The sequence below is a fragment of the Thamnophis sirtalis genome, unplaced genomic scaffold, assembly GCF_051295495.1.
Source record: "Thamnophis sirtalis isolate CommonGarterSnake01/CBP01778 unplaced genomic scaffold, rThaSir2_p1.2 scaffold_14, whole genome shotgun sequence".
Taxonomy (NCBI): domain Eukaryota; kingdom Metazoa; phylum Chordata; class Lepidosauria; order Squamata; family Natricidae; genus Thamnophis; species Thamnophis sirtalis.
The window spans coordinates 11985552-12008786 of NW_028261394.1; the positions used below are offsets into that span (position 1 = coordinate 11985552).

Consider the following 23235-nt stretch of genomic DNA (forward strand, 5'->3'; position numbering starts at 1 on the left):
GGAAGAGGGCGTGGCCGCGCACCCGGAAGCCTGGACGCACTGGCGCTACGAAAGCGAAAGTGAAAGCGTCCTTAGCCGCCGACGCCGCTATGAAATCCGACTTGGTGGCTCGGAAACGGCGGTCGCGGGCCGAAGAGGGCGACGCGGCCGCCAAGAGGCTCTCCGGGCCCCGCGCCGGGTGAGTAGTCCCCCTTGCCCGGTCCTTAGGCCTTTGGATAGGCCGGAGCCTCCGACACAGTACGCCTGCCCCAGGGGTCTTGGCGTTGCCAGGGGATAGGGGGAGCTGACTGGGGAATTCTGGGAGTTGAAGTCCACACGTCTTCACCTTGCCAGGGTTGGAAACATTGTTCTAGTTAGTAGAAGAAAGGAAGTTCAGAATTTCTGGACAATGACAACCTGCAGGTCTCCAGTTCTAATCAACCCCTTACTTTGCATAATCATAGATTAGGATTAATAATCGTAGATTATAACTAATTCCCATAACACTATCTATTTACTATTTACTAAGAACTGTATTGCCTATCTCCTCCCACTTATGACTATAGCCATGTTGCTTGTATGTTTACAATTTATATTGTTCTTTTGTTTTGCTAGTATGATTTGATTGCTTATTTAGTATCCTATAACTATCACTGTGTTGTATCTTAGGATTCTTGATGAATGTATTTTTCTTTTATGTACACTGAGAGCATCTGCACCAAAGACAAATTCCTTGTGTGTCCAATAAAGAATTCTATTCTATTCCATTTTCTATTCCATTCCATTTTATATTCTATCCCATTCCATTCTATTCTTTTTTTTTCTTGAAGGAAGTGCAGTTGTTTGTGCAAAAGATACTAAGCAAAAATTAAGCAAGCTAAAAGGTTGTTTTGTAGACAATAGGTACTTTTCTAGGTGTTAAGACCTACAACAATCCTGTTTGGTCTTTTTATAGAAGGCTGATGAACCTGAAGGTCTATGGAGATTCTCTGTCATACAGATCATGGGTTGTCCCAAAGGTGCTTTTTCAGGAGGCAACTGGACTTTCTGCTATTTCTTTGACGATGTTTCGCTCCTTATCCAAGAAGCTTTTTCAGCTCTGATTGGATGGTGGGGAATGGAAGGATTTATACTCCTTGCTGGCAGCTGGTCACTTGCATCCTTTTAGAGCAGTGGTTCCCAACCTCTTTTTTTTGTCCATGCCCTACCTAAGCATCTCTAAAATCCTGATGCCCCCCCCCCCCCCCGTGACATATAATTCTTACTTTACTCAAAAAGTGAACTCTATTCACAAGGAGGAAACTTAAAAGGCCATTCACTTGGTTTAAACGAGGTTCAAATTGCCCCCATTAAAAATCAAATTGCCCCCCTGTGGGGTGTGGGCCCCACGTTGGGAGCCACTGGGTTAGAGGGTTGTGAAGGTCATCTGGAGGTTTATCTGTGTCATCAGGGACATCTGAGTGGTGCAAATGGGTGTGGAGCCTTCTTGGAACTGCTGAAAAGACTGTGTTGTCAATTGGAGATAGATGATGTTGCATTCCTCCTCCCCCTCGCCAGCTCTGTTGAGAACGGGGTTGTGCTTGTCTTCTGCAGAGGTTTTGGGCCTGATCATGAGAAAGAGAAGTAGCCATGGTGGCGAATATTTGTAACTGGGGTGTAGGATGAGGGTGAAGGTTCGTTCTCCAAGCTTGTGGGTTGGATTCCAAACATTTCGTCACCAGGCTAGGTGACATCTTCAGCCGAGTTTAAGGTAAAGGTTCCCCTCGCACATATGTGCTAGTCGTTCCCAACTCTAGGGGGCAGTGCTCATCTCTGTTTCAAAACCAAAGAGCCAGTGCTGTCCAAAGACATCTCCGTCTGTTATATGAGTTTCTCTTTTCTCCACCCTAATAAAACTCCTGCGAGTCCCCTGGACTGCAAGGCCATCCAACCGGTCAGTCCTAGAGGAGATCAATCCTGACTGCTGTTTAGAAGGCCAGATCCTGAAGAGGAAACTCAAAGACTTTGGCCACCTAATGAGAAAGAAGGACTCATGGAGAAGAGCCTCATGCTGGGAACGATGGAGGGCAAAAGAAGAAGGGGACGACAGAGAAGGAGGTGGCTGGATGGAGTCGCCGAAGCAGTCAGTATGAGCTTAAATGGACTCCAGAGGATGGTAGAGGACAGGAAGGCCTGGAGGAATGTTGTCCATGGGGTCGCGATGGGTCAGACACAACTTTGCAACTAACAACAAAAATAAAATAAATGTTTGGTTGTTAAAGACTACTAGGGAGTTCACTTCGGTACTTCGGTACTCAGCCTGTAAATATATTAAAATCGACTTTCTTTCTGGGCATATACAGCTTTGGGGTATGCATCAGTTACTTACGGATTTGATCTTTTTTCTTTCTTGGTGACTTTTTCCAGGATGGTCAATTTTTGTCCACAATGCGGACAGAAAGTCGAGGAAATGTTTCACTTCTGTCCGGCTTGCGGAGGCCGGCTTCCAGTTCTAGAAGACGAGCCAATGCAGATCACGCCATCTCCTTCTCTGAATGGTATGTGTGAAATTTTATTAATTGAAGGCTGATTAGTCCTTGATTAGTTCCCACCCATTGCTTCTTGTCCTGCCTTCTGGTGCTTTGGAGAATAGCTTGACTCCCTCTTCTTTGTGGGAGCTCGTCAGATATTGGAACACTACTATCTTGTCTCCCCTGGTCCATCTTTTCATTTTACATTTACATGTATTTACAGTTTGTTTATTGACAGTTGTCATGCAGTTGTAACCTAGCCAGTGGATTATTGTTGTCCTCAGCTGTTTGGATCTGGATTTTCCTCCGTTTTACAACATTAAATGACTGTTAAACTTAATGACTGCAGTGGTTCACTTAGAATAGAATAAGAGTTGGAAGGGACCTTGGAGATCTTCTAGTCCAACCCCCTGCTTAGGCAGGAAACCCTACACCACTTCAGACAAATGGTTATCCAATCTCTTCTTAGAAACTTCCAGTGTTGGAGCATTCACAACTTCTGGAGGCAAGATATTAATTAATTGTTCTCACTGTCAGGAAATTTCTCCTCAGTTTTAAGTTGCTTCTCTCCTTAATTAGTTTCCACCAGTTGTTTCTTGTCCTGTCTTCAGGTGCTTTGGACAATAGCTTGAGCCCCTCTTCTTTGGGGCAGCCCTCAGATATTGGAACACTGCTATCATTCCCCCCCATCCCCAGTTATTCTTTTCACTAAACTAAACATACCCAATTCTGCAACCGTTCTTCATGTGCTTTAATTTCCAGCTCTCTAATCTTCTCCATTGCTTTTTCTGCACTCTTTCCAGAAGCTTAACATCTTGTTTATGAATAGATAGATAGATAGATAGATAGATAGATAGATAGATAGATAGATAGATAGATAGATAGATGATAGATAGATAGATGATAGATGGATGGATAATAGATAGATGGCGTGACCCGTCAAAACCGCGGTAGACAAAACCGCACTCGACGAAAGTGCGTACCTGACGTCATCAGCAGCGCGACGAAAAAAATTAAAAATAAATTAAATTGAAATTAAAATTAAATTAAAGCAAGCCGATTCACATAAAGGTAAGGGTTAGGTTTAGGGTTAAGGTTAGGTTTAGGGTTACGTTAAGCGTTAGGGTTAGGGTTAGCGTTAGGTTAAGGGTTAGCGTTAGGTTTAGCATTAGGTTAAGGGTTAGGTTTAGGGTTAGGTTTAGGGTTAGGTTTAGGGTTAGGTTAAGGGTTAGGGTTAGGTTTAGAGTTAGGTTTTGGGGGGTTAGGGTAAGGTTTTTGCTTTAATTTTAAATTTACCGCTCACAGCACGATGTTTTCGTCGCGCTGTGATTACGTCACGTACGCGCTTTCGTCGAGTGTGCTTTTGTCTACCGCGGTTTTGTGGTGGAACCGATAGATGATAGATAGATAGATAGATAGATAGATAGATAGATAGATAGATAGATAGATAGATAGATAGAAGATAGATAGATAGATAGATAGATGATAGATAGATAGATAGATAGATAGATAGATAGATAGAGATGATAGATAGATGATTGATAGATAGATAGATAGAGAGATGATAGATAGATGATAGATAGATGATAGATAGAGATAGATAGATGATAGATAGATATGATAGATAGATAGATAGATAGATAGATAGATAGATGAAAGATAGATAGATAGAGAGAGAGATAGAGATAGATGATAGACAAATAGATAGATAGATAGATATATAGAGAGATGATAGATAGATGATAGAGAGATAGAGATAGAGAGATATAGATAGATAGATAGATAGATAGAGAGAGAGAGATAGATAGATAGATAGATAGATAGATAGATATAGTCACCGTGTCTGTGTGTGTAATTATTATATAATATAGAGAGAGCGTAGATCTGGTTCTGATCTAGCTAAGCTACTGGCAGCTTCCTATTCCCAGTTTCTATGCAGGCAAGACAAAAGCAGACTACAAAGAATTGAAAGAAATGTGTTCCTTTTTAAATGAAGTGCTTTCAAGGTGGGGTTTCAGCCCCTCACAATCGCTGCTACCCTCTGGCTGCTACTACTGTATGTACAGACAGACAAATGATCCCTTTACTATCCATAGCTGGTCAAGCATGCTGCATTTTTCTGGTTTGGGGCTTAGCGGTGACTATTTTGGCTACTCCAACAGTGCCAGTGGTGATATCAAAAAATTTTTTCCTACCGGTTCTGTGGGCGTGGCTTGGGGTGTGTGTGTGTGTATGTAGGTCATGTGACTGGGGGTGAAAATACAGAAACTCACGAACAATATCCTGCTGGAGCAGGGGGTTGGGCTAGATGACCTCCAGGTACCTTCCAGCCCGGGATTGCTATGCTCTTTCAAGGTATCTTCTGAAGCTGCGTCTAGTGCCAGGTTTGTGGTCCTTCCTCCCTCTCCTTTTTCCCTCCCTCCCTCTCTCCTTCCTTCCTTCCTTCCTTTCTTTCATAGCAAACCTCCCCCACTTGTTTTTGGCCTAGCACGCCTCAGAGAAGCATCCTGGGACCAAAAATGCACCCCAAATGCTAAGAAAAAATAAAAAAAAAGTTCTTATCATCGCGCAGCACAGCTGATTGTCGGATTTATTTATTTATTTTACTTTGTTAAGCATTTTTTATTACCAGTTCGGGCGAACCGGCCCGAACCGGTAGGATTTCACCCCTGAACAGCGCCTTCTTCTGTCTTGCTCAGATTTAAACCAGAGCGTCCCGGTTGAGCTGCCGCCGTTGCCTGACAAGAAAAAGGTGCAGATAGTTTTTCCGAAAAAGGAAACGTCTTCCACCTCTCTTAAAGCTTCTCCCCAGAGCTCAACGACAACCTTTCCTCCGAAGGCAAAAGGTAAGGGTTTATGGACGTGCTCAGGATTAGCGATGCAGAGAATGTGATTGTTCAACCTAATAGCGGTGGTCATAAAAATGGAGGGGGGGAATCACTTCACCAGTAGCAACCTAAACGTTGGACTTCATTGTGGTCATAACTCGAGTGCTCCGGTGGCCTAGAGGTGGAGGTCTCGCCTCACAATCAGGAGGCTGTGAGTTCAACCCTAGGTAGCGGCAGATATTTCTCTCTCTGGGCACAATGAGAATATATCTGCCGAATATAACTCTGCATTGGCAACAGGGAAGGGCATCTGGCCAGTAAGCACTCAGCTCCATTCAGTTGCCCAGATTCCAACCTTCTAAGGGATTGGGGGGGGGGGGGTGTTGTCATTAAAAGACAAAATTGTGGTCATAACTTGAGGACTACCTGTCCTTCTCCCTTCTATCCACCCTTCCGCTGGAGAACACGGGTGGATGGGGAAATCCTTGGTCTCCTCAAAATCTTTCAGTTGGGTTTTGGTGAATAGAAGCGTATCTGCTTTTAATGCCCAGTTGGACTGTGTGGAGAGGGTCTCCTCTTTTAAATCCTTGGGAGGGCTCATTAGTCAAGACCTCACCTGGGAAAACAACACGTCCCTGGTGATTGGAAAGGCCCAACAGAGACGTCATTTCCTTAAGAGTCCTGTGAAAAAAATCAGGTGGAACAACGGCTGGTGACCTCTTTCTGTCGGTCCACCATGGAAATTGTCCTCACTTATTGCACTATAGTATGGTACACTGGTTTAACAGCTGTGGACAGGAAGGCCCTACAGAGAGGGATCGATTCGGCACAAGAAACAATCGGTTGCCTTCTAACACCACTGGGTGATATCGCCAGATCTCGCTGCTTTAGCAGAGTAAGGAAGAGACTCAGAGGTGATTCACACCCTGGCCAGTGTCTCTTCTCACGTCTACCATCAGGCAGAAGACATTGAAGCATAGCCAGCCAGACAAATAGGTTTAAAAATAGTTTCTATCCTTGGGCTGTCAGACTCTTAAACACAACCACAATCACTGCACGCACAGGCGGAAAACGTATGACTAGTTTTTTTCTTTTTCTTTCTTTTTTCCTTTCCGCTATAATTTTAGCCCCAGTGAGGCTAAAACCAATTTCGTTGTATTTATTTTGTACAATGACAATAAAGTCACGACTAAAATCAGCACCTCTTCTTATTACGAAGGAAAGACGACTTACCGATCACCCAAGAAGGAAAGATGTCTTTGCGTAAAACCTCTCTCGGAGCATGAAATTTTGACGGACCTGAACAATAAGAAGTGGATCATTTGGAAGCTTCTGAGCCAGTCGGAACGTGGGTTGCTCTATGAAGGTATTCAGGGGGGAATCACCCATTTGTGGGGTGGGGTCAGGGGTGGGTTTCTCGCCCCATTCCAACTGGTTTGGTTGGAACGGGGCCGGCGGCGTCCTTGTGCACGCGCGCAGCGCACGCGTGCATACTAGCGTCTGTGCGATGTTCCAGCTGCTCCTGGAGGATCGCGCAGGCACTGTATGCGTCCTGCGCATGCGTGGAAGGGCAGAACTCGTCAAAACCGGGTAAGGAGCGCATGCGGGCACGCGGGTGGGCCCTTTGCCGTTCCCGGAAGTTACTTACTTCCGGGTTCACCGACCAACCAGTTCACAGGGACCGCCGCGAACCGGTTGAAACCCACCCCTGGGTGGGGTGGGGGGGTGGCAGAAAACTTGCAGCTTGGTGCTGTATATTTTTCCGAAGGTGAACCTGTCGTGAAAATGATAGTTTTCCCTTCCTGAGTTTGGAGTCTTCTTGAATCAAGTAAAAACCTTAAAATAAACTGAAGGCGTAGTAGGCTGAAATATTGTCAATATTTCCATTTTTCTCAAGCCAAAGGAAGAATCATGAAACTGTTCAGCTCTGTTAGATCCCATACCTTTAAGGGCCTAAATATACCTCTCTTGCATTCCCTACCAATTTGTCATTTTGTTTTATTTTTTTCACAGCAAGGTTAACGTCAGAATCCCCACTAAAGCACAGATACACCCTCAAATTGGTGAGTTCAAACTTCGGGGGTTAGATATAGCATAAGAGTTTTTCCATGGAGCAGAACTGGATTTTCAGCTTGCTAAAGATAGGATTGCTCGCATTTCTGCTTATTACTGTCATCGACCAATGTTTTATACACATCTAAAGTTTAAAACAAGATGAGAGAATTAACAACCCTCTCTGAGTGGTTTAAAGAGTCAGCCTTATTGCCCCCAACAATCTGGGTCCTCATTTTACCGACCTCGGAAGGATGGAAGGCTGAGTCAACCTTGACCCTGTCAGGATCGAACTCCTGGCGGTGGGCAGAGTCAGCCTGCAATATTGCATTCTAACCACTGTGCACTATGGATGGAAGGAAAGAAGGAAGGAAGAAAAGGAAGAAGGGAAGGAAGGAAAGGAAGAAGGGAAGGAAGGGCAATACTGTGTTTCCCTGAAAATAAGACAGGGTCTTATTTTATTTTGCCCCCCCGAAATAAGCACTTGGCCAATCACGAGGAGACTGAGAGTTCTAGTCCTGTCTTAGGCATCAAAGCCAATTGGGTTTAGGCCAATAATGAGGAGATTGGGAGTTCTAGTCCTGTCTTAGGCATGAAGGCTATCTGGGTGACTTTAGCCCAGTCCTCCTCTCTTATCCCAACCCACCTCACAGGGTTGTTGCGAGGAAAAGAGGAAGAGGAAGGTATGGTAACTACGTTCGCCTCCTTGAGTTATTTGTAAAAATAATAAAGGTGTCTGTCTGTCTGTCTTTGTCCAAGAACTTCAGTGCTACCTGTTATCTTTCTCTTCTCAGGATGCCAAAGAGGGAAAGCTGTTTAACGAACAGAACTTTCTCCAGCGAGCTGCCAAGAAAGTCACAGGTGAAAAACGTTGGGGGACTCCTGCACCCCTTTATAAGTGGGTCTTGGGGACATGAACACAGGACAGCATCCTCAAACCTCTCTTGGCCCGCTGTGAAATCTCTAATCTCTTGTTGTTCTGCTTCCAATGTGGGGCAGTTTGGGGGGGAAGGGGGGTGCATGTCAGCACAAGCTGTGCTTTCTTTGGTTGCACTGTCCCGTTTGATCTCTCCTTGCAGTGGAGAAATGGAAGAAGCAATACTTAAGGCCGTTCCTGGGGATACCAGAATGTGTTGGTTTTGGCCTCCATGAGACTAGCTACAGGTGAGTCCCAGTGAGAAGAGAGTTTGATCTCTGTTCTTCTCCCGTCCCACAACGGGAGATCTTCCACTTTTGGGCGCATGACTAAAGCCATTCTTCAGAATGGAGAAGAGCCACCGTGGCGCAGTGGTTAGAGTGCAGCACTGCAGGAAACTTCTGCTGTCTGCCGGCTGCCTGCAATTTGGCAGTTCGAATCTCACCAGGCTCAAGGTTGACTCTGCCTTCCATCCTTCCGAGGTGGATAGAATCGGGACCCAGATTGTTGGGGGCAAGAGGCTGACTCTGTAAACCGCTTAAAGCGGCTGTGAAGTGGTATATAAGGCTAATTGCTAGTGCTATTCTTCTGTTGCCATCCTTTGCATGGCCTGTGATTTGAATAGATAAATCCAAGTTGATCTTCAACAGTTTCATTCTGTATTTAGCAAAAGTTTGGCTATTGCTTTTGGGCAATAGCAATAGCACTTATATGCTGCTTTACAGCCTTTACAGCATGCCAGAGCACCGAAAACCGAGGACCAGACGGCCGACCTGCGCATGCCTGGTTTTTTGCCTAATTTTGGCCATTTCAGGGCATTTTGGAGGGCGCTTTTCAGGCTGTTTTTCTGCCTGTGTTTGACCCGGAAAACTGCCCAAAAAGCAACCTGTTTGGGGGGCATTTTTGAGCCGTTTTCTGGCACCTGTGAAGACCAACTGGCTGGCACATGCCAGAAACCAGAAGAGCAGCTGGCAATGGCGCATGTGCCCACAGAGAGGGCTCTGCATGCCACCTCTGGCACATATGCCATCGGTGCGCCATCACGGACCTATAGACAGAAATCTCACCCCGCCAAAACATCTATTTGCAGCACCAAACATTCTCCGAGAATCGCTAGGGAGGAGACTTCTTAATGCTCTTTCTCCCACCAAACTATCTAAGCTTCACCGCCTCTGATTGCGAGAAGACAGCCCCCCCCCCCTCCCCTGGGAATCCAGGCTGCATTCCGCCACACTCGCTCCCCTCATTCCTGGTGGTTTTTAAACCAGCAGATGACCAAGAGTAAGATGCACACTGTGGTGGGCAACCCAATTCATGGGCAGTGCCACCTCCTTTGATTGGCAGGTTCCTGGTCTTTCCCGAATTGGGTCGATCTCTTCAGTCAATCCTGGACGACAACAAAAACAAGATGACGGAGAAAGCCGTTTTGCAGCTTGCAGTCAGGCTGGTATGGAATGCTAGAAAGCCACAGGGTGGGGAAGGGGTTTCTCTAATGGGCAGAAGGGGTGGCCTTGGGAATTTGCATTGCTGACCCTTCCTGTTCTCTGTCTTTCTCTTTGCCCCTAGCTCGATGTCCTGGAGTACCTTCATGAAAATGAGTATACTCATGGGGATCTGGCTGCTGAAAACATATATGTGAATCCAGCTGATCTTACTGTGGTAAGGCAAGGAGCAGGGGTCTTTTAAGACAGCTCATCACAACCAACTTGCCATGGGACAAATGTTATATACTATCAAAGAAACAGTGAAGTAGAATAATTAAAGGAAGAATGTAGAGGGGCGAGACAAAATGAAATGCGAATGACAAAATTAAAGTCATTTTTAAATAATTACATAAAATGGTTGAATTGGGCTGCCGAGAGTTTCCCTGGGGCGAATTGGCTGCAGGAAATTTCCCCTGGTGAGTTGGCCACGGCATGTTGCCCTGGCGCATTTGGCAGTGGTGAGTTGGCCCATTCCAAGGAGCAGACGCGGTGGCTCAGTGGCTAAGACGCTGAGCTTGTCAATCAGAAAGGTGGACAGTTCCGCGGTTCGAATCCCTAGCGCTGAGTAACGGAGTGAGCTCCCGTGACTTGTCCCAGCTTCTGCCCACCAAGCAGTTTGAAAGCATGTAAAAAATGCAAGTCGAAAAAATAGGGACCATCTTTGGTGGGAAGGTAACAGCGTTTTGTGTGCTTCCGGCGTTTAGTCATGCCGGCCACATGACCACAGAGACGTCTTCGCACAGTGCTGGCTCTTCGGCTTTGAAACAGAGATGAGCACCGCCCCCTAGAGTCGGGAACGACTAGCATATATGTACAAGGGGAACCTTTACCTTTAAGGAGCAGAGAACCAGACAGGGCCTCTAATGAGGTTGTACAGGCCTCAAATCCAGCAAAAGTGCTGGCAGAGTCAGCATTCGGAAGTGAAAATGCAAAAAAAAGCTAGCCATTTTCCGGAGGAAAAAAAAACACTTAACGACTGCAATGGTGAACGCTTGGATTACGGTTATTGAGAAAAGCGGTCACATGGGCACTCACTTAAAGACCACAATGACTTAAAATCATAGTTCGGGGCTCGGTTGGGGTCCTAACCGTAGAGAACTTTGAAGAAAAGCTGCCATTCAAAAGCCGCTTTGCTCAAAAGAGGGTGAGGAAAAAACTCACCCTCTTGACTCTTTTTGGGGTGAGGGATGGAGAAAGACTGACTGTCAAGCTTTTAAGACTCTTGTTATAAATTTTAACAATGGAGTGTTAGTATTTGTTGTGGTGTCCACTACTCACTTAACAATGGTCTCACGGCAACAGAAATTTGGGGCTCGGTTTTGGTCGTAAGTCGTATCTGTAGCTTTTTTTGAGGCTCTTCTGCTCTTCTCCATTCTTTTTATTTTTATTTTATTGATTTTCTATTAAACACATTTCTTAGTGCTTAATAAACATTGCGCTGTCTGGGTATATAATTTGCTTAACAATACATATTACATTCTTAATCTCCAGCCCTTTTTTCCAACCATTGGTAAAATAAATTCCACGTTTGATAATATTCTGCATCCTCTCTCTGTTTAATTCTCAATGTCAATCTATCCATTTCTACACAATCTAGTATCTTTTTGACTATTTCTTCATCTTGTGGTATATATTCATTTTTCCAATATTGTGCAAAAACAATCCTCGCTGCTGTTAAGGCATGTAATGTTAAATACATACCATATTTTTTGGAGTATAAGACGCACCTTTTCTCCCCAAAAAAGAGGGTGAAAATCTGGGTGCGTTTTATACACTGAATACAGCACTTTTGGCCTACCGAAATCCCACCCCCTTTTCAAAAATGGACATGCAGAGGGTTTGGGAGGCTTGCAAAGTGCTCCTAAAGGCTGGGGAGCGCAAAAGCGAGCAAAAAACAGGCCGTTTTTGCTCATTCCCCCAGCCACAGGAGCACTCTACAAGTCTCCCAAAGCCTCTGCATGTTCTTTTTTGGGGGGGGAAACGAGGCGTGCAGGGAGTTTGGGAGGCCTGCAGAGTGTAAAAACTTTTTTTTTTAAATTTACCTCTTCAAAATCGTAGTGCGTCTTATACTCCGGTGCATCTTACAGTCCGAAAAATATGGTACTTTTCTTACCAGATTTTCCTTGATATTATACCTAAAGAACAATTCAGGCTTAATATCTACACGTTTTCCTATCATCTTTTCTAACTATCTGTGTATCTTTTGCCCAGTGGTGGGTTTCAAAAATTTTTCGAACCTACTCTGTGGGTGTGGCCTCCTTTGTGGGAGTGGCTTGCCGGCCATGTGACCTGGTGGGAGTGGCTTGCCGGCCATGTGTTCTCTCTCTCTCTCCTTCCTTTTGTCTCTCTGTCCCTTTTTTCTTTTTTTCTTTCATTTCTCTCTCACTTTTTATTTCTTTATTTCTTCCTTCCTTCCTTTCTCTTTCTCGTTCTCTCTCTGTGTGTGTCTGTGTGTGTGTGTGTGTGTAGCTCTTTGCCTCTCTCTCCCTCCCTCCCTCCCTCTGTGTCTCTCTATGTCAGTGGTGGGTTTCAAAATTTTTTGGAACCTCTTCTGTAGGTGTGGCCTGCTTTCCGGGTCCACTGGTGGAACCTCTTCAAACCGGTTTGGTAGATTTGACGAACCGGTTCTACCGAATAGGTGCGAACTGGTAGGAACCCATCTCTGCTTTTGCCCAATTATTATTATTTTTTGCTTTGACTCAAGTCCACAAGTGAAATGTGCCCTTTTTGGAGGGGTTACATTTCCAACGTTTGCTAGACAATGCTCTTCCTTCATTCTTCTCCCCCAGGTTACTTTAGCGGATTTCAGCTTCGCCTTTCGATACAGCCCTGGGGGCAAACACGTGCCTCAGCGGGACTGCAGCCGGACCCCTCACGAAGGCACCTTGGAGTTCATCAGCCTGGACAGCCACAGGGGAGCTGGTGAGACCCCCGTTGCAAACGCAGGTCTAGATTCCTCCATGACGCCCCTCTCTTGGGAGAGTTGCGTTGGCTGCCAATTGGCATCCGGGTTCAATTCGGCATCCTGGTTGCCACCTTGAAAGCCCTACATCAGTTGTCCCCAACCTTTGTGGCTTGGCAGCCTGGCTTGGGGCGGGAGGTGAGAAAAACCAGGCCATTTGAGTGCACACACACACACACACACATATAGAGCTCCAGTCACCCAAGAGAGAAGAGAAGCTTTTTTAGGTGCGGCCTCTGCTCCTTCGGGCTTCTCCACGCCAAAACCTTTTGCAAAGCCTAAAGCAGGGGTGAAATCCAGGGGGTTCTAAGAGGTTCTGGAGAGCCGGTAGTGGAAATTTTGAGTAGTTCGGAGAACTGGCAAATGCTGCTTCCAGCATTTCTTAATGGGGAATCTTCTCGTTTCTCCCTTAACAGCTCCGTCCCGTCGAAGCGACCTGGAGTCCTTGGGTTACTGCCTGGCAAAATGGGTGTGGGGTGCCCTTCCCTGGTCTGCGGAGCTTGAAGACCCCTGCGTGGTCAGAGAGGAAAAAGAAAGGTGTGTTTCGCACTGGCAACTCTTGGCAACTGCCTGCTGTTGGGGAAAAAAGACAAGGGATATTTTAGCTACCACCAGCCAAAGGTGCGGTGGCTGCTGAGCATTGATAACGGGATCCTGTTTTTTCTTCATCCCGGCCGCGCACTTTCCCCCTCTTTCATCCTAGAGAGACAAAACAATTCCAATAGAAGAGAATGTCTGTAGATCAAGCGTTGAATTGTGGAGTCCTTGGTGTCCTTCCTTGCAGACATTCATTACCCAACTAGGTAACATCATCAGAGCTAGAAGGGATAGGAATTTGCAAAAAGGAGGAAGGAGAGAAGGAGGTGGAGATGGAGGATTGTGCTCTCTGAGTTTTGTTGTTGCCTGGCAGACGTTTCATTACCCAACTAGGTAACTTCATCAGTGCTAGAAGAGAATGGAGTTTGTGGAGTGATGAAAATGGGAAGAGAATGGGAGGGGGGAAAGGAGGAGGAGGAGAGGGGAACTGGGGAAGGAGAAAGACTGTGAGTTCCTTGGTGTTCTCTGAGCTTGGTTGTTTCCTTGCAGGCGTTTCATTACCCAACTAGGGAACTTCATCAGTGCTAGAAGAGAATGGAGTTTGTGGAGTGATGAGAACGGGAAGAGAATGGGAGGGGGGAAAGGAGGAGGAGGAGAGGGGAACTGGGGGAGGAGAAAGACTGTGAGGTCCTTGGTGCTCTCTGAGCTTGGTTGTTTCCTTGCAGACGTTTCATTAACCAACTAGGTAACATCATCAGGGCTAGAAGGAGTGGGGTTTGCTCTTTGTTTCCATACAGTAATGGTCAGCGTTAGTGGGGCTCTTGTTTCCTGCTTGAGTGTCTGGTTCAGTGGTGGGATTCAAATAATTTAATACCGGTTCTCTGCCCTAATGACCATCTGTGTAGGTGGGGCTCGGTCATGTGACTGGGTGGGCATAGCCAACTCAATGTCACTCAGGTCGATGGGTGCTTCGCCTTAGCTGTTACAATGGTAATAAGGGTCAACCGGAGAGGCAGTTTCTGTAAGCAGGGCAATAAAGATGAGGCTAGAAACAACACCAGAATGTTTCCTTCCTTCCTGCCTTCCTTACAGGATTAGCCCTGTAAAGTGGGAAAAAAACAAAAGGAGATTTCTTCCAACAACCGGTTCTCCCAACTGCTTAGAAAGTTACCAACCGGTTCTCCCGGATAGGTACGAACCGGCTGAATCCCACCACTGGTCTGGTTCCAATAAAAAGAGCATCTGTAGCTCAGGGTTGAACCCTAAAGTCCTTAATGCTCTCTGAATTTCTTTGTTGTTGCAGATGTTTCATTATCTCACAACACAAGTGCTACAAAGGAGTGTTGTTTGCTGTCGGTTTATACACAAACAACTAAGCAAAAAGCCGCCACCCAACCAAGGAGCTCTCAACGAGAAAACAACAATCCCACAAACACCCAAGGGGCAAGCTATGGTATACAGGTGTAGTCCTCGACTTACGACAATAAGCCCAAAGTTTCTGCTGTTAATGGAGACATTTGTAAAGTGAACTTTGCCTCATTTTAGGACTTTTCTCGCGCTCCCCCACCCCCCAACTGTTAAGTGAATCCCTGGAGTTGATTCTTTAGTAACTCAGCTGTTAAGTGAATCTTCTGTTCCTTTGCCAGCTTTGAATTGTGATTTAATTTTAATGTAGGTTTTTTTCCAACTTTTGAGGGTTTGGGAGCAAGGTTAGCTCCCTTGGGTTTTGGTCTCAGTAGAGAGAAGATTTATAAAACACTTACTGTCCCTACAGAAGGATAGATGAAATCAAATAAATTAAGGTAATATACATAGTCCTTGGCTTGTGATCACAATTGAGCCCCAGGTTTCTGTTGCTAAGTGAGACTCGTGTTAAGACACGAGTTTTGCTCCGTTTTGGGGGCTTTCTTGCCAGATTGTTAAAGTGAATCACTGCAGTTAGTCACTCAGTCGTTAAGTGAATCTTGCTCCCCTTGTCAATTTGTCAGAAGGTCGCAAACGGGGATCATGTGACCCTGGGGCCACCCAGCCACGGTCATAAATAGGAACCAGTTGCCAAGTGTCAGAATTGTGAGCACCCGATCACGGGGGGAGGCTGCAAAGGCGGTCCCTGTAAAAAACGGCCATGTCCCATTTTTTTCAGTGCCGATGCAACTCTGATCGGTCACTAAGTGAACTGTTGTAAGTCGAGGACTACCTGGATGAACAGACAGCAAACCCCTCTCCTTTCTAGCACAGAAGATGTTAACTAGTCTGGGAATGAAATGCCTGCAAGCCAGCACAGAGAGCACCAAGGCCAGCACAAAATAGCTCCATGCTATTAAACATTAAAGGAAATGCCTTGTTAACTGGAGCCAAATGTCACTCGTCTCAGATCATGCTGACCTTTGGGACATTAACCTGGCTTTCAAAATCAGGGTGGATTTGATATAAATCAAGTTGATTTAAATTGAATTTAAATTGTGGTTTAAATCACTAGTACAAAGGCTTGATTTAAATCAATTCGCTACAGGCCCTAATTAAATCATGAGCTTCGAGCCAAGCTTCAAAAGAAATCCAGTTATTTATTAGGAGCTTCAAGTCGGCACGATGCAAGTGGAGCCAGCTCTGACCCCACTTAATTTACCCTCCCGGTTCTGACCCTGTTTCCCCTCTCCTCTCCCCTCTGCCCCCAAGGTGTGTCATCAGTCACATTCTCCAATGAAGCAATTTCGCCGGGGGTGGGGGTGTACTCGTACTGGATCATACCAACCTTCTCTTTGGGACATTAACCTGGCCTTCAAAATCAGGGTGGCTTTGATTTAAACCAAGTTGATTTAAATTTAAATTATGATTTAAATCACTAGTACAAGGGCTTGATTTAAATCAACTTGCTGTCAGGGTTCCGACATGCCCTATTTAAATCATGAGTCTCGAGCCAAACTTGAAAAGAAATCCAGTTATTTATTAGGACTCCACGTTGGCACATTGCAACTCTGACCCTACTTAATTTACCTCCCGGCTCTGACCCTGTTTCCGTCCCCCACCCCCACCCCCCAAGGTATGTCATCAGTCACATTCTCCAACAAAGGAATTCTGAGGATTGTAGAGATCACTCCCCTCCGGCCACTGTGGGTAACTGTGGAAGTGGCTGGCTCTCTCGCTGCAGCTGCCAAGTTCATTTTCCTATCCGCCCTGCCTATGGCAACTCGAGAGCAGGCCAGAGAGGCTTTGCGAGTTGACACTCGATTGAAACCATCATTTTTAAAGAGGAGCTGTCATCTGTGGCTCCTCCTCTGACCCATTGTTGATTCACCGACAGTCCCAATATTGCAGAATAGGCATCCTCACGCTACCTAACGAAGCTCCATTTCATGCTGAATAAACTAAATGATGAATGTATTATAAATAGAAGACTCTCTTTAGATAGATTTTTTTTTACTCCAAAAGCCTTTGATACATTTGATAAAAATAAAATCTGATTTAAATTTTTTAAATTGATTTTTTAAAAAAGCCATTGATTTTTATCCACCCAGTTCAAAAGGTGGTGGTAGAACTGTAGGATAGCAATGGAAGGAAAGCACCTCCCAACTCCAGAGCTGTCCCCGTCTCTTTTGGCAGTCCTACTGATGTAGAAGCTGGGCCTTGAAGCTTAATCAGATAACCTTTCATGAAAAGAAGGACCAGGGTGACACAATAGCAGTATTCCAGTATTTGAGATGTTACAACACAGGAGGAGGGAGTTCAGCCTATTCTCCAAAGCACCTGAGGGCAGGACAAGAAGCAACGGATTGGAAACTAATCAAGGAGAGAAGCAACCTAGAACTAAGGAGAAATTTAAATTAATTAATCAGTGGAACAACTTGCCTCCAGAAGTTGTGGGTGCTCCCAACACTGGAAGTTTTAAAGAAGAGATTGGTCAGCCATTTGTCTCAAATACTGCGGAGGTCTCCTGTATGAGTTGTGAGTTGGACTAGAATGGGTGTCAAACTCGATTTCATTGAGGGCCACATCAAGGTTCACCGACAAAAGGGCGCCCGACTAAACCGCGGTGACAAAACCGTGAGTTCTAAAGCGCTCCGACGAATGAGCGCTGAATCGCGCCGACAACAGCGCGGCGACAGAAGCGCGCTCTAAAACTAAAACTAAACCTAACCCTAAATGTAACCGTAACCCTAAACGTAACACTAACCCTAAACCTAACCCTTACCTTAAATCGGCTTTCTGTCGCCGTGCTGTTGTAAAGTGCTATTCTGTCGCCGCGCTGTTGTCGGCGCGTTGATGATGTTGCGGTTTTAGCTATGCGGTTTTGTCAGTACGCTTTTGTCGTGCACGCTTTTGTCGGGTCACGCACATCAGAGTTGTGTTTGATCTTGGGGGTGGGGGTGGCCAGTGTGGGCATAGCCAGCTCGACGTCACTTGTGTTGGGGGATGTCTGTGGGGGGCCCAAGCCCTCTGCCAGTGAAAACAGGCTCCCAAGTTCCGTTTTCAGCTACGATGGCCTCCTGCAACCCTCCACCAGTGAAAACGGAGCTTGGGAATGCCACATGCGGGCCCTCCCGAGCTCCATTTTCACCGGCAGAGGAACTGCGGGCCGGTCCTTTGCTGTTTCCAGAGCAGCCCCGCGGGCAAGATCTAAGCAGCTCGTGGACTGGACCCGGCCCGCAGGCCTTGAGTTTGACAACCCAAGGATCTTTCCAACAGCTGCATGCTAAGTTATGGATGTCCCATCAGGCAGATCTTACAGCTGCCTCTTGTGTTGGAATTTCTTGTCTCTCTAGCAGGCAACTTGAGTTGCAACCATAATGGGGCTGTCCATCATGGTCAAAATTCACGACAGTCATAAAACAGGGTGACCTGATATTACAACCTCTTTTTGCCATGGTGGTTAAGTGAATTGATCTTGTTGAAGCAAACGCCATGGTTGTTAAGTTAACTGGTGGTTCTCTAGGGGCACAATTTTGCCAACATTCAGGTGTAAATACTGGTTTAGGGCGGAACCCTTATAAAGGACAGCCGTAGGACATCGAGAGGCTGCAAATGGCCATAAACACAGTGAATGTATGTTGTCAATGCACAATTCTCGTCTCTGCTGTACTTCTCCTGTTTAAGAGATTCATGTTGTTGTTGCCATTGTAGGTACAAAGCGGATATTATCAAAAGTCCAAGACAGTCCTCCAGTTGGGGAGCCTTACCAGGTAAAGGCGGCTTGACTTGTTCTTCTGTTGGTATCCTAATTTTCACTTCAGGGTTTACTTCTTAGAGGGTGGCGTGGTGGTTAGAATGTAGTATTGCAGGCTGACAGCAGTTCGATTCTCACCGGCTCAAGGTTGACTCAGCTTTCCATCCTTCCGAGGTGGTAAAATGGGGACCAGGATTGTGGGGGGCAAGAGGCTGACTCTGTAAACCACTTAGAGAGGGCTGTAAAAGCATTGTGAAGCAGTATATAAGTAAAGGCTATTGCCCTTCCTTCCTTCCTTCCCTTCCTTCCTTCCTTCCTTCCTTCCTTCCTTCCTTCCTTCCTTCCCTCCCTCCCTTCCTTCCACAGTGCCCAGTGGTTAGAATGCAGCATTTCAGGCTAACTGCTCACTGCCAGGAGTTCGATCCTGACCAACTCAAGGTTGACTCAGACTTCCATCCTTCTGAGGTGGATAAAATGGGGACCCAGATTATTGGGGGACAAGAGGCTGACTCTGTAAACCACTTAGAGAGGGCTGTAAAAGCGCTGTGAAGCGGTATATAAATCCAAGTGCTATTGCTTGCCTTCCTTCCTTCCTTCTTTCCTTCCTTCCTTCCTGATGGGACCCAAGGTCGACTCAGCCTTCCATCCTTCCGAGGTGGGTAAAATGAGGACCCAGATTGTTGAGGGCAAGAGGCTGACTCTGTAAACCACTTAAAGAGGGCTGTAAATGCACTGTGAAGTGGTATATAAGTACTACTACTATTGCCATCAACTCAGCCTTCCATCCTTCCGAGGTCAGAAAATGAGGACCCAGATTGTTGGGGGCAAGAGGCTGACTCTGTAAACCACTTAAAGAGGGCTGTAATTGCACTTGTGAAGCGGTATATAAGTCTAAAGGCTATTGCTACTTCGTGGTTGTTCTCCCAACAGAATTCCACATTAAAGGTAGTCCTCAACTTACGACCACAATTGAGGCTGCAGTCCCTGTTGCTAAGTGAGACAGTTGTTAAGTCGGTTTTGCCCCTCTTGATGACCTGTCCTGCCACAGCTGTTAAGTGAATCTCTGCGGTTGTTAAGATACAATGTGGTTGTTAAGCATCCCCGTGGACTTCGCTTGTCCGAAGGTGGCAAAACGGAATGATGTGACCCTGGGACACTGCAACCGTCATAAGTACATGCCAGTTGCCAAGCGTCTGCATCTTGATCATGTGACCCATGGAAAAGCTGCAACTGGTGTAAGCATGCAAAATGATTGTGAGTCACTTTGTTCAGTGCCGTTGTAAGTTTGAACCGTCACTAAACAAACTGTTGTAAGTCGAAAACTACCTCTATTCTCAAGGAGAAATAATCCACTGTGACTTTGTACCGCCAGTTGTCACAGTATGGCCTACCGGGGAATTCTGGGAGTTCAAGTCCACTCATCTTAAACCTTGCCCTAGTTGACAAACGCTGCAGAATTTGCAGTTAGGAGTTCTGGCATCCCGGGTCATAGTCCCACTGTTGCAGCAAAATTGCGTCCTTGTGCTGCATTTTCTGTGAACTGCGATTTGCAATTTTTTTTGTCTATTGACATATCTGGGAGACAACCTGATAAATAGTTCTCATTTCCTATTGTCCAATTTCCAATTTGAAAAAAACACCATTGATCTAAGCCAATGTTTCTCAACCTTGAGGACTTATGCTGGTTGGGGAATTCTGGGAGTTGAAGTCCACAGGACTTAAAAGTCACAAGGTTGAGAAACACTGATCTAAGCCAGTGTTTCCCAAACTTGGCAACTTTAAGACTTGTGGACTCCAGCCAGCTCTGCTGGCTGGAGAATTCTGGGAGTTGAAGTCCACAAGTCTTAAAGTTGCCAAGTTTGGGAAACACTGATCTAAGCCATAGGTTGTAGCATCACAAATATTGCAATTGTTACTTAGAGCAGCTCTTTTCATTGTCGTCCATAGAGATCTGTTTGATTAACTGATTGATTGATTGATTTTTAAAGAATCCATAAAGAAATACCTGCAACAAGTAATGACTTTGGAATATGAAGAAAGACCAAACTACGAAGAATTGCGATTGTTATTTATGAAGCCTCTTCACCTGATGAGAGCATCGGCCTATGACTCATTGGACCTCAGAGTAGCCCCCTAGGTGAGCTGCGATTCAATTTCCAGTCCCATCAAAAGAGCATCGCAGGCCCTGCTGGGTGGCAGATTTTTTGTGTTGAGAGTATTACTTAAAAAGGAAAGAAAGATACAACAAAAGAAGACACTTGCTTAAGCTGACCACTTCTCGGCTTGGCATACCTGGAGATATCTGGAACAGGTAGCTAAATTTTGGGGTGGTTTAGAAGATGGGTGGGTGGATGGATAAGATGAGAAAGAGATGTAGATGGATGGATGGATGGATGGTGGACGGGTAGATGGATGGATGATAGAGAAAGGCTAGGAAGAGAGAGAGAGAGAGATGATGGATGTGGGTGGGAGGATGGATGGATAGATGGATAAAATGAGAGATGTAAGTGGATGGATGGATGGGTAGATGAATGGATGATAGAGAAAGGGTAGGAATAGAGAGAGATGATGGATGTGGGTGGGAGGATGGATGGATGGATAAAATGAGAGGTAGATGGATGGATGGATGGATGGATGGACAGGTAGATGGATGGATGATGGAGAAAGGATAGGAAGAGAGAGAGAGAGAGATGATGGATGATGGATGTGGGTGGGAGGATGGATGGATAGATGGATAAAATGAGAGAGATGTAGGTGGATGGATGGATGGATAGGTAGATGAATGGATGATAGAGAAAGGATAGGAATAGAGAGAGAGAGATGATGGATGTGGGTGGGGGGATGGATGGATGGATAAAATGAGAGAGATGTAGATGGATGGATGGATGGGTAGACGGATGGATGATAGAGAAAGGATAGGATAAGATGGATGGATGGATGGATGGATAAAATGAGAGAGATGTAGGTGGATGGATGGATAAGATGATAGATATGGATAGACAGACAGATAAGAAAGAAGATGGAGGTAGGTAGGTGGATGGGTATATAGATATGTAATATAGATGGGTGGATAAGATGAATGGATAAGATGATATAGACAGACAGACAGATAGAAGATGGATGAAGGTACTGGTATGTAGGTAGGTGGATGGGTAGATGAATGGGTGATAGAGATAGGTGGATGGATGGATGGATAAGATGATATAGACAGACAGACAGATAGAAGAGGTATGTAGGTACCAGTATGTAGGTAGGTGGATGGGTGATAGAGATAGATAGGTGGATGGATGGATGGATAGGATGGATGAATGGATGATATAGACAGATAGATAGAAGATGGATGTAGGTAACGGTATGTAGGTAGGTGAATGAGTAGATAGATGGATGATAGAGATAGGTAGGTAGACGGATGGATGGATGATGGACAGCAGACAGACAGACAGGCTGTTGAGGCACTTTACGGCTTCCCCCAGCAGCTTGCTTGCCGAATCGAAGCAGCCAGTTTTCATGCAAGATTCCTTCAACATATCAGGAGTGTAAGGTGTAGTTCGACCCTTACCAAGGGTAAAGAAGAGAAGAACGATAAACCTTTTGCTCGCCTCACTTATCACACGGTTCATCATTCACACCATCCTCTTTGCCCTTGTGTTGTGAGCCGTGACATTGAAAGCGGTTAAAATTCATCAAGCACAGTTGTTGAGATGGGAAACAGCTTATCCTGGGATCTTGTCCTATCTGGGTAACAACATTTTTGCCTTGGGCTGTGATACCAAACAGCTCACTGTTAGTTCTGACACATTTAAGCGATTACAATTAAGCACTGCTGGCTCATCCTTTCATTAGATGTTGTTTTCAGTAGTAGAATTAATAATTTGCCATTATTTAGCTTCTCCCTTTACCCTGACAAACTTGTTTTTGGGTGTGTGTTTCTCCCCCCCCCCTTCTCTTTAAAGCTTCCAGAAAGCTGAATATGAAAAGAAACGAAGAACAAGAATGAATCATCAATGCAGTTAAGAGTCGAATTCACTGGAATGTCTTCGCACTGGAGCAGTTTGGCAACATGAATTGTGTGTGTTTGCTTTTTATCTCCGATTTTTAATAGATAGGGAAAGTGGTTTTCTTGGAAATGTGTGTTAGGATTTTGCTACGACCTTTTGCAAGCTAAAGATTTATCCAGGGACATAATTTAATGCATTCTAGCAAATCTTCCTTTGGTAAGTATTACTTGCACATAATTTATAAAGGGCCTTTTATCAGTTGCCCAAATATTCAGATTAAGCCCTAACTTAAAAAAAAAAAAATAGGAGGAGGGGAGAAGGATTGTAAATATTTTAATTTTGTTTTTAATCTTGCTTTTAGTGTCTCAAAAGTTTGTTTTATTCTATTGCATCCCCATTCATTCTATTATTTTATGCCTAGCTTAAATATGTCTTGCAAGGCAGAAGGACCCAGAAAAAGTTTTTAATCTTTTAAATGTGTGCTTTGTTGATTTTGTGGTTTAAAAAAAAATGTATGGTGCGGTCCAAGTTGGTTTTGTGTGATCTTTGCATGATAGAAAAATCCAGCAACGTTGAGCTTTTGTAGGCAACAAAATCTCTGATCTTTGTGGGATATCACTTACATTTCCCACTGCTTTGGTCCATAATTATTGTAAATTAATTTACATTAGAATAGATTCTCACCAACAATTCTAATTATTATAATAGAATGTGCTGAGAATCTGATTTAAATGTCAGATGAAGTTAAAAATAAGACACTATTAACACAAGCCCACATTTCGTATCAGGTAAAAATCCATGTATTAAT

The 23235-nt window shown here is 45.1% G+C and overlaps 1 protein-coding gene across 2 annotated transcripts; it reads left to right on the top strand.

Annotated features, from left to right (window-relative positions):
* On the top strand, nucleotides 1-22955 carry VRK3 (VRK serine/threonine kinase 3). 2 transcript variants are annotated; one of them, XM_087729520.1, is made up of 14 exons: nucleotides 3-178; nucleotides 2386-2516; nucleotides 5189-5335; nucleotides 6537-6683; nucleotides 7331-7380; nucleotides 8164-8230; nucleotides 8449-8533; nucleotides 9630-9732; nucleotides 9852-9944; nucleotides 12559-12691; nucleotides 13148-13268; nucleotides 18387-18445; nucleotides 20418-20566; nucleotides 22383-22955. In XM_087729520.1, exons 1-13 carry the CDS (start codon nucleotides 90-92, stop codon nucleotides 20564-20566), a joined length of 1374 nt encoding a protein of 457 aa, XP_087585646.1. In that variant the 5' UTR covers nucleotides 3-89; the 3' UTR covers nucleotides 22383-22955. The 2 variants fall into 2 exon arrangements, with proteins under 2 accessions (XP_087585647.1, XP_087585646.1); XM_087729521.1 differs by lacking the exons at nucleotides 20418-20566; nucleotides 22383-22955 and adding an exon at nucleotides 19360-20401 and having other exon boundaries at nucleotides 1-178.
* The last annotated feature ends 280 nt before the right edge of the window (nucleotides 22956-23235 follow it).

Bases quoted from the DNA above. Each gene is read 5' to 3' on its own strand.
- VRK3 (XM_087729520.1), top strand. From the start codon at position 90: ATGAAATCCGACTTGGTGGCTCGGAAACGGCGGTCGCGGGCCGAAGAG. The intron at 13,269-18,386 runs GTGTGTTTCGCA...TTGCCATTGTAG, and splicing joins GTCAGAGAGGAAAAAGAAAG to GTACAAAGCGGATATTATCA. The intron at 18,446-20,417 runs GTAAAGGCGGCT...TGATTTTTAAAG, and splicing joins CAGTTGGGGAGCCTTACCAG to AATCCATAAAGAAATACCTG.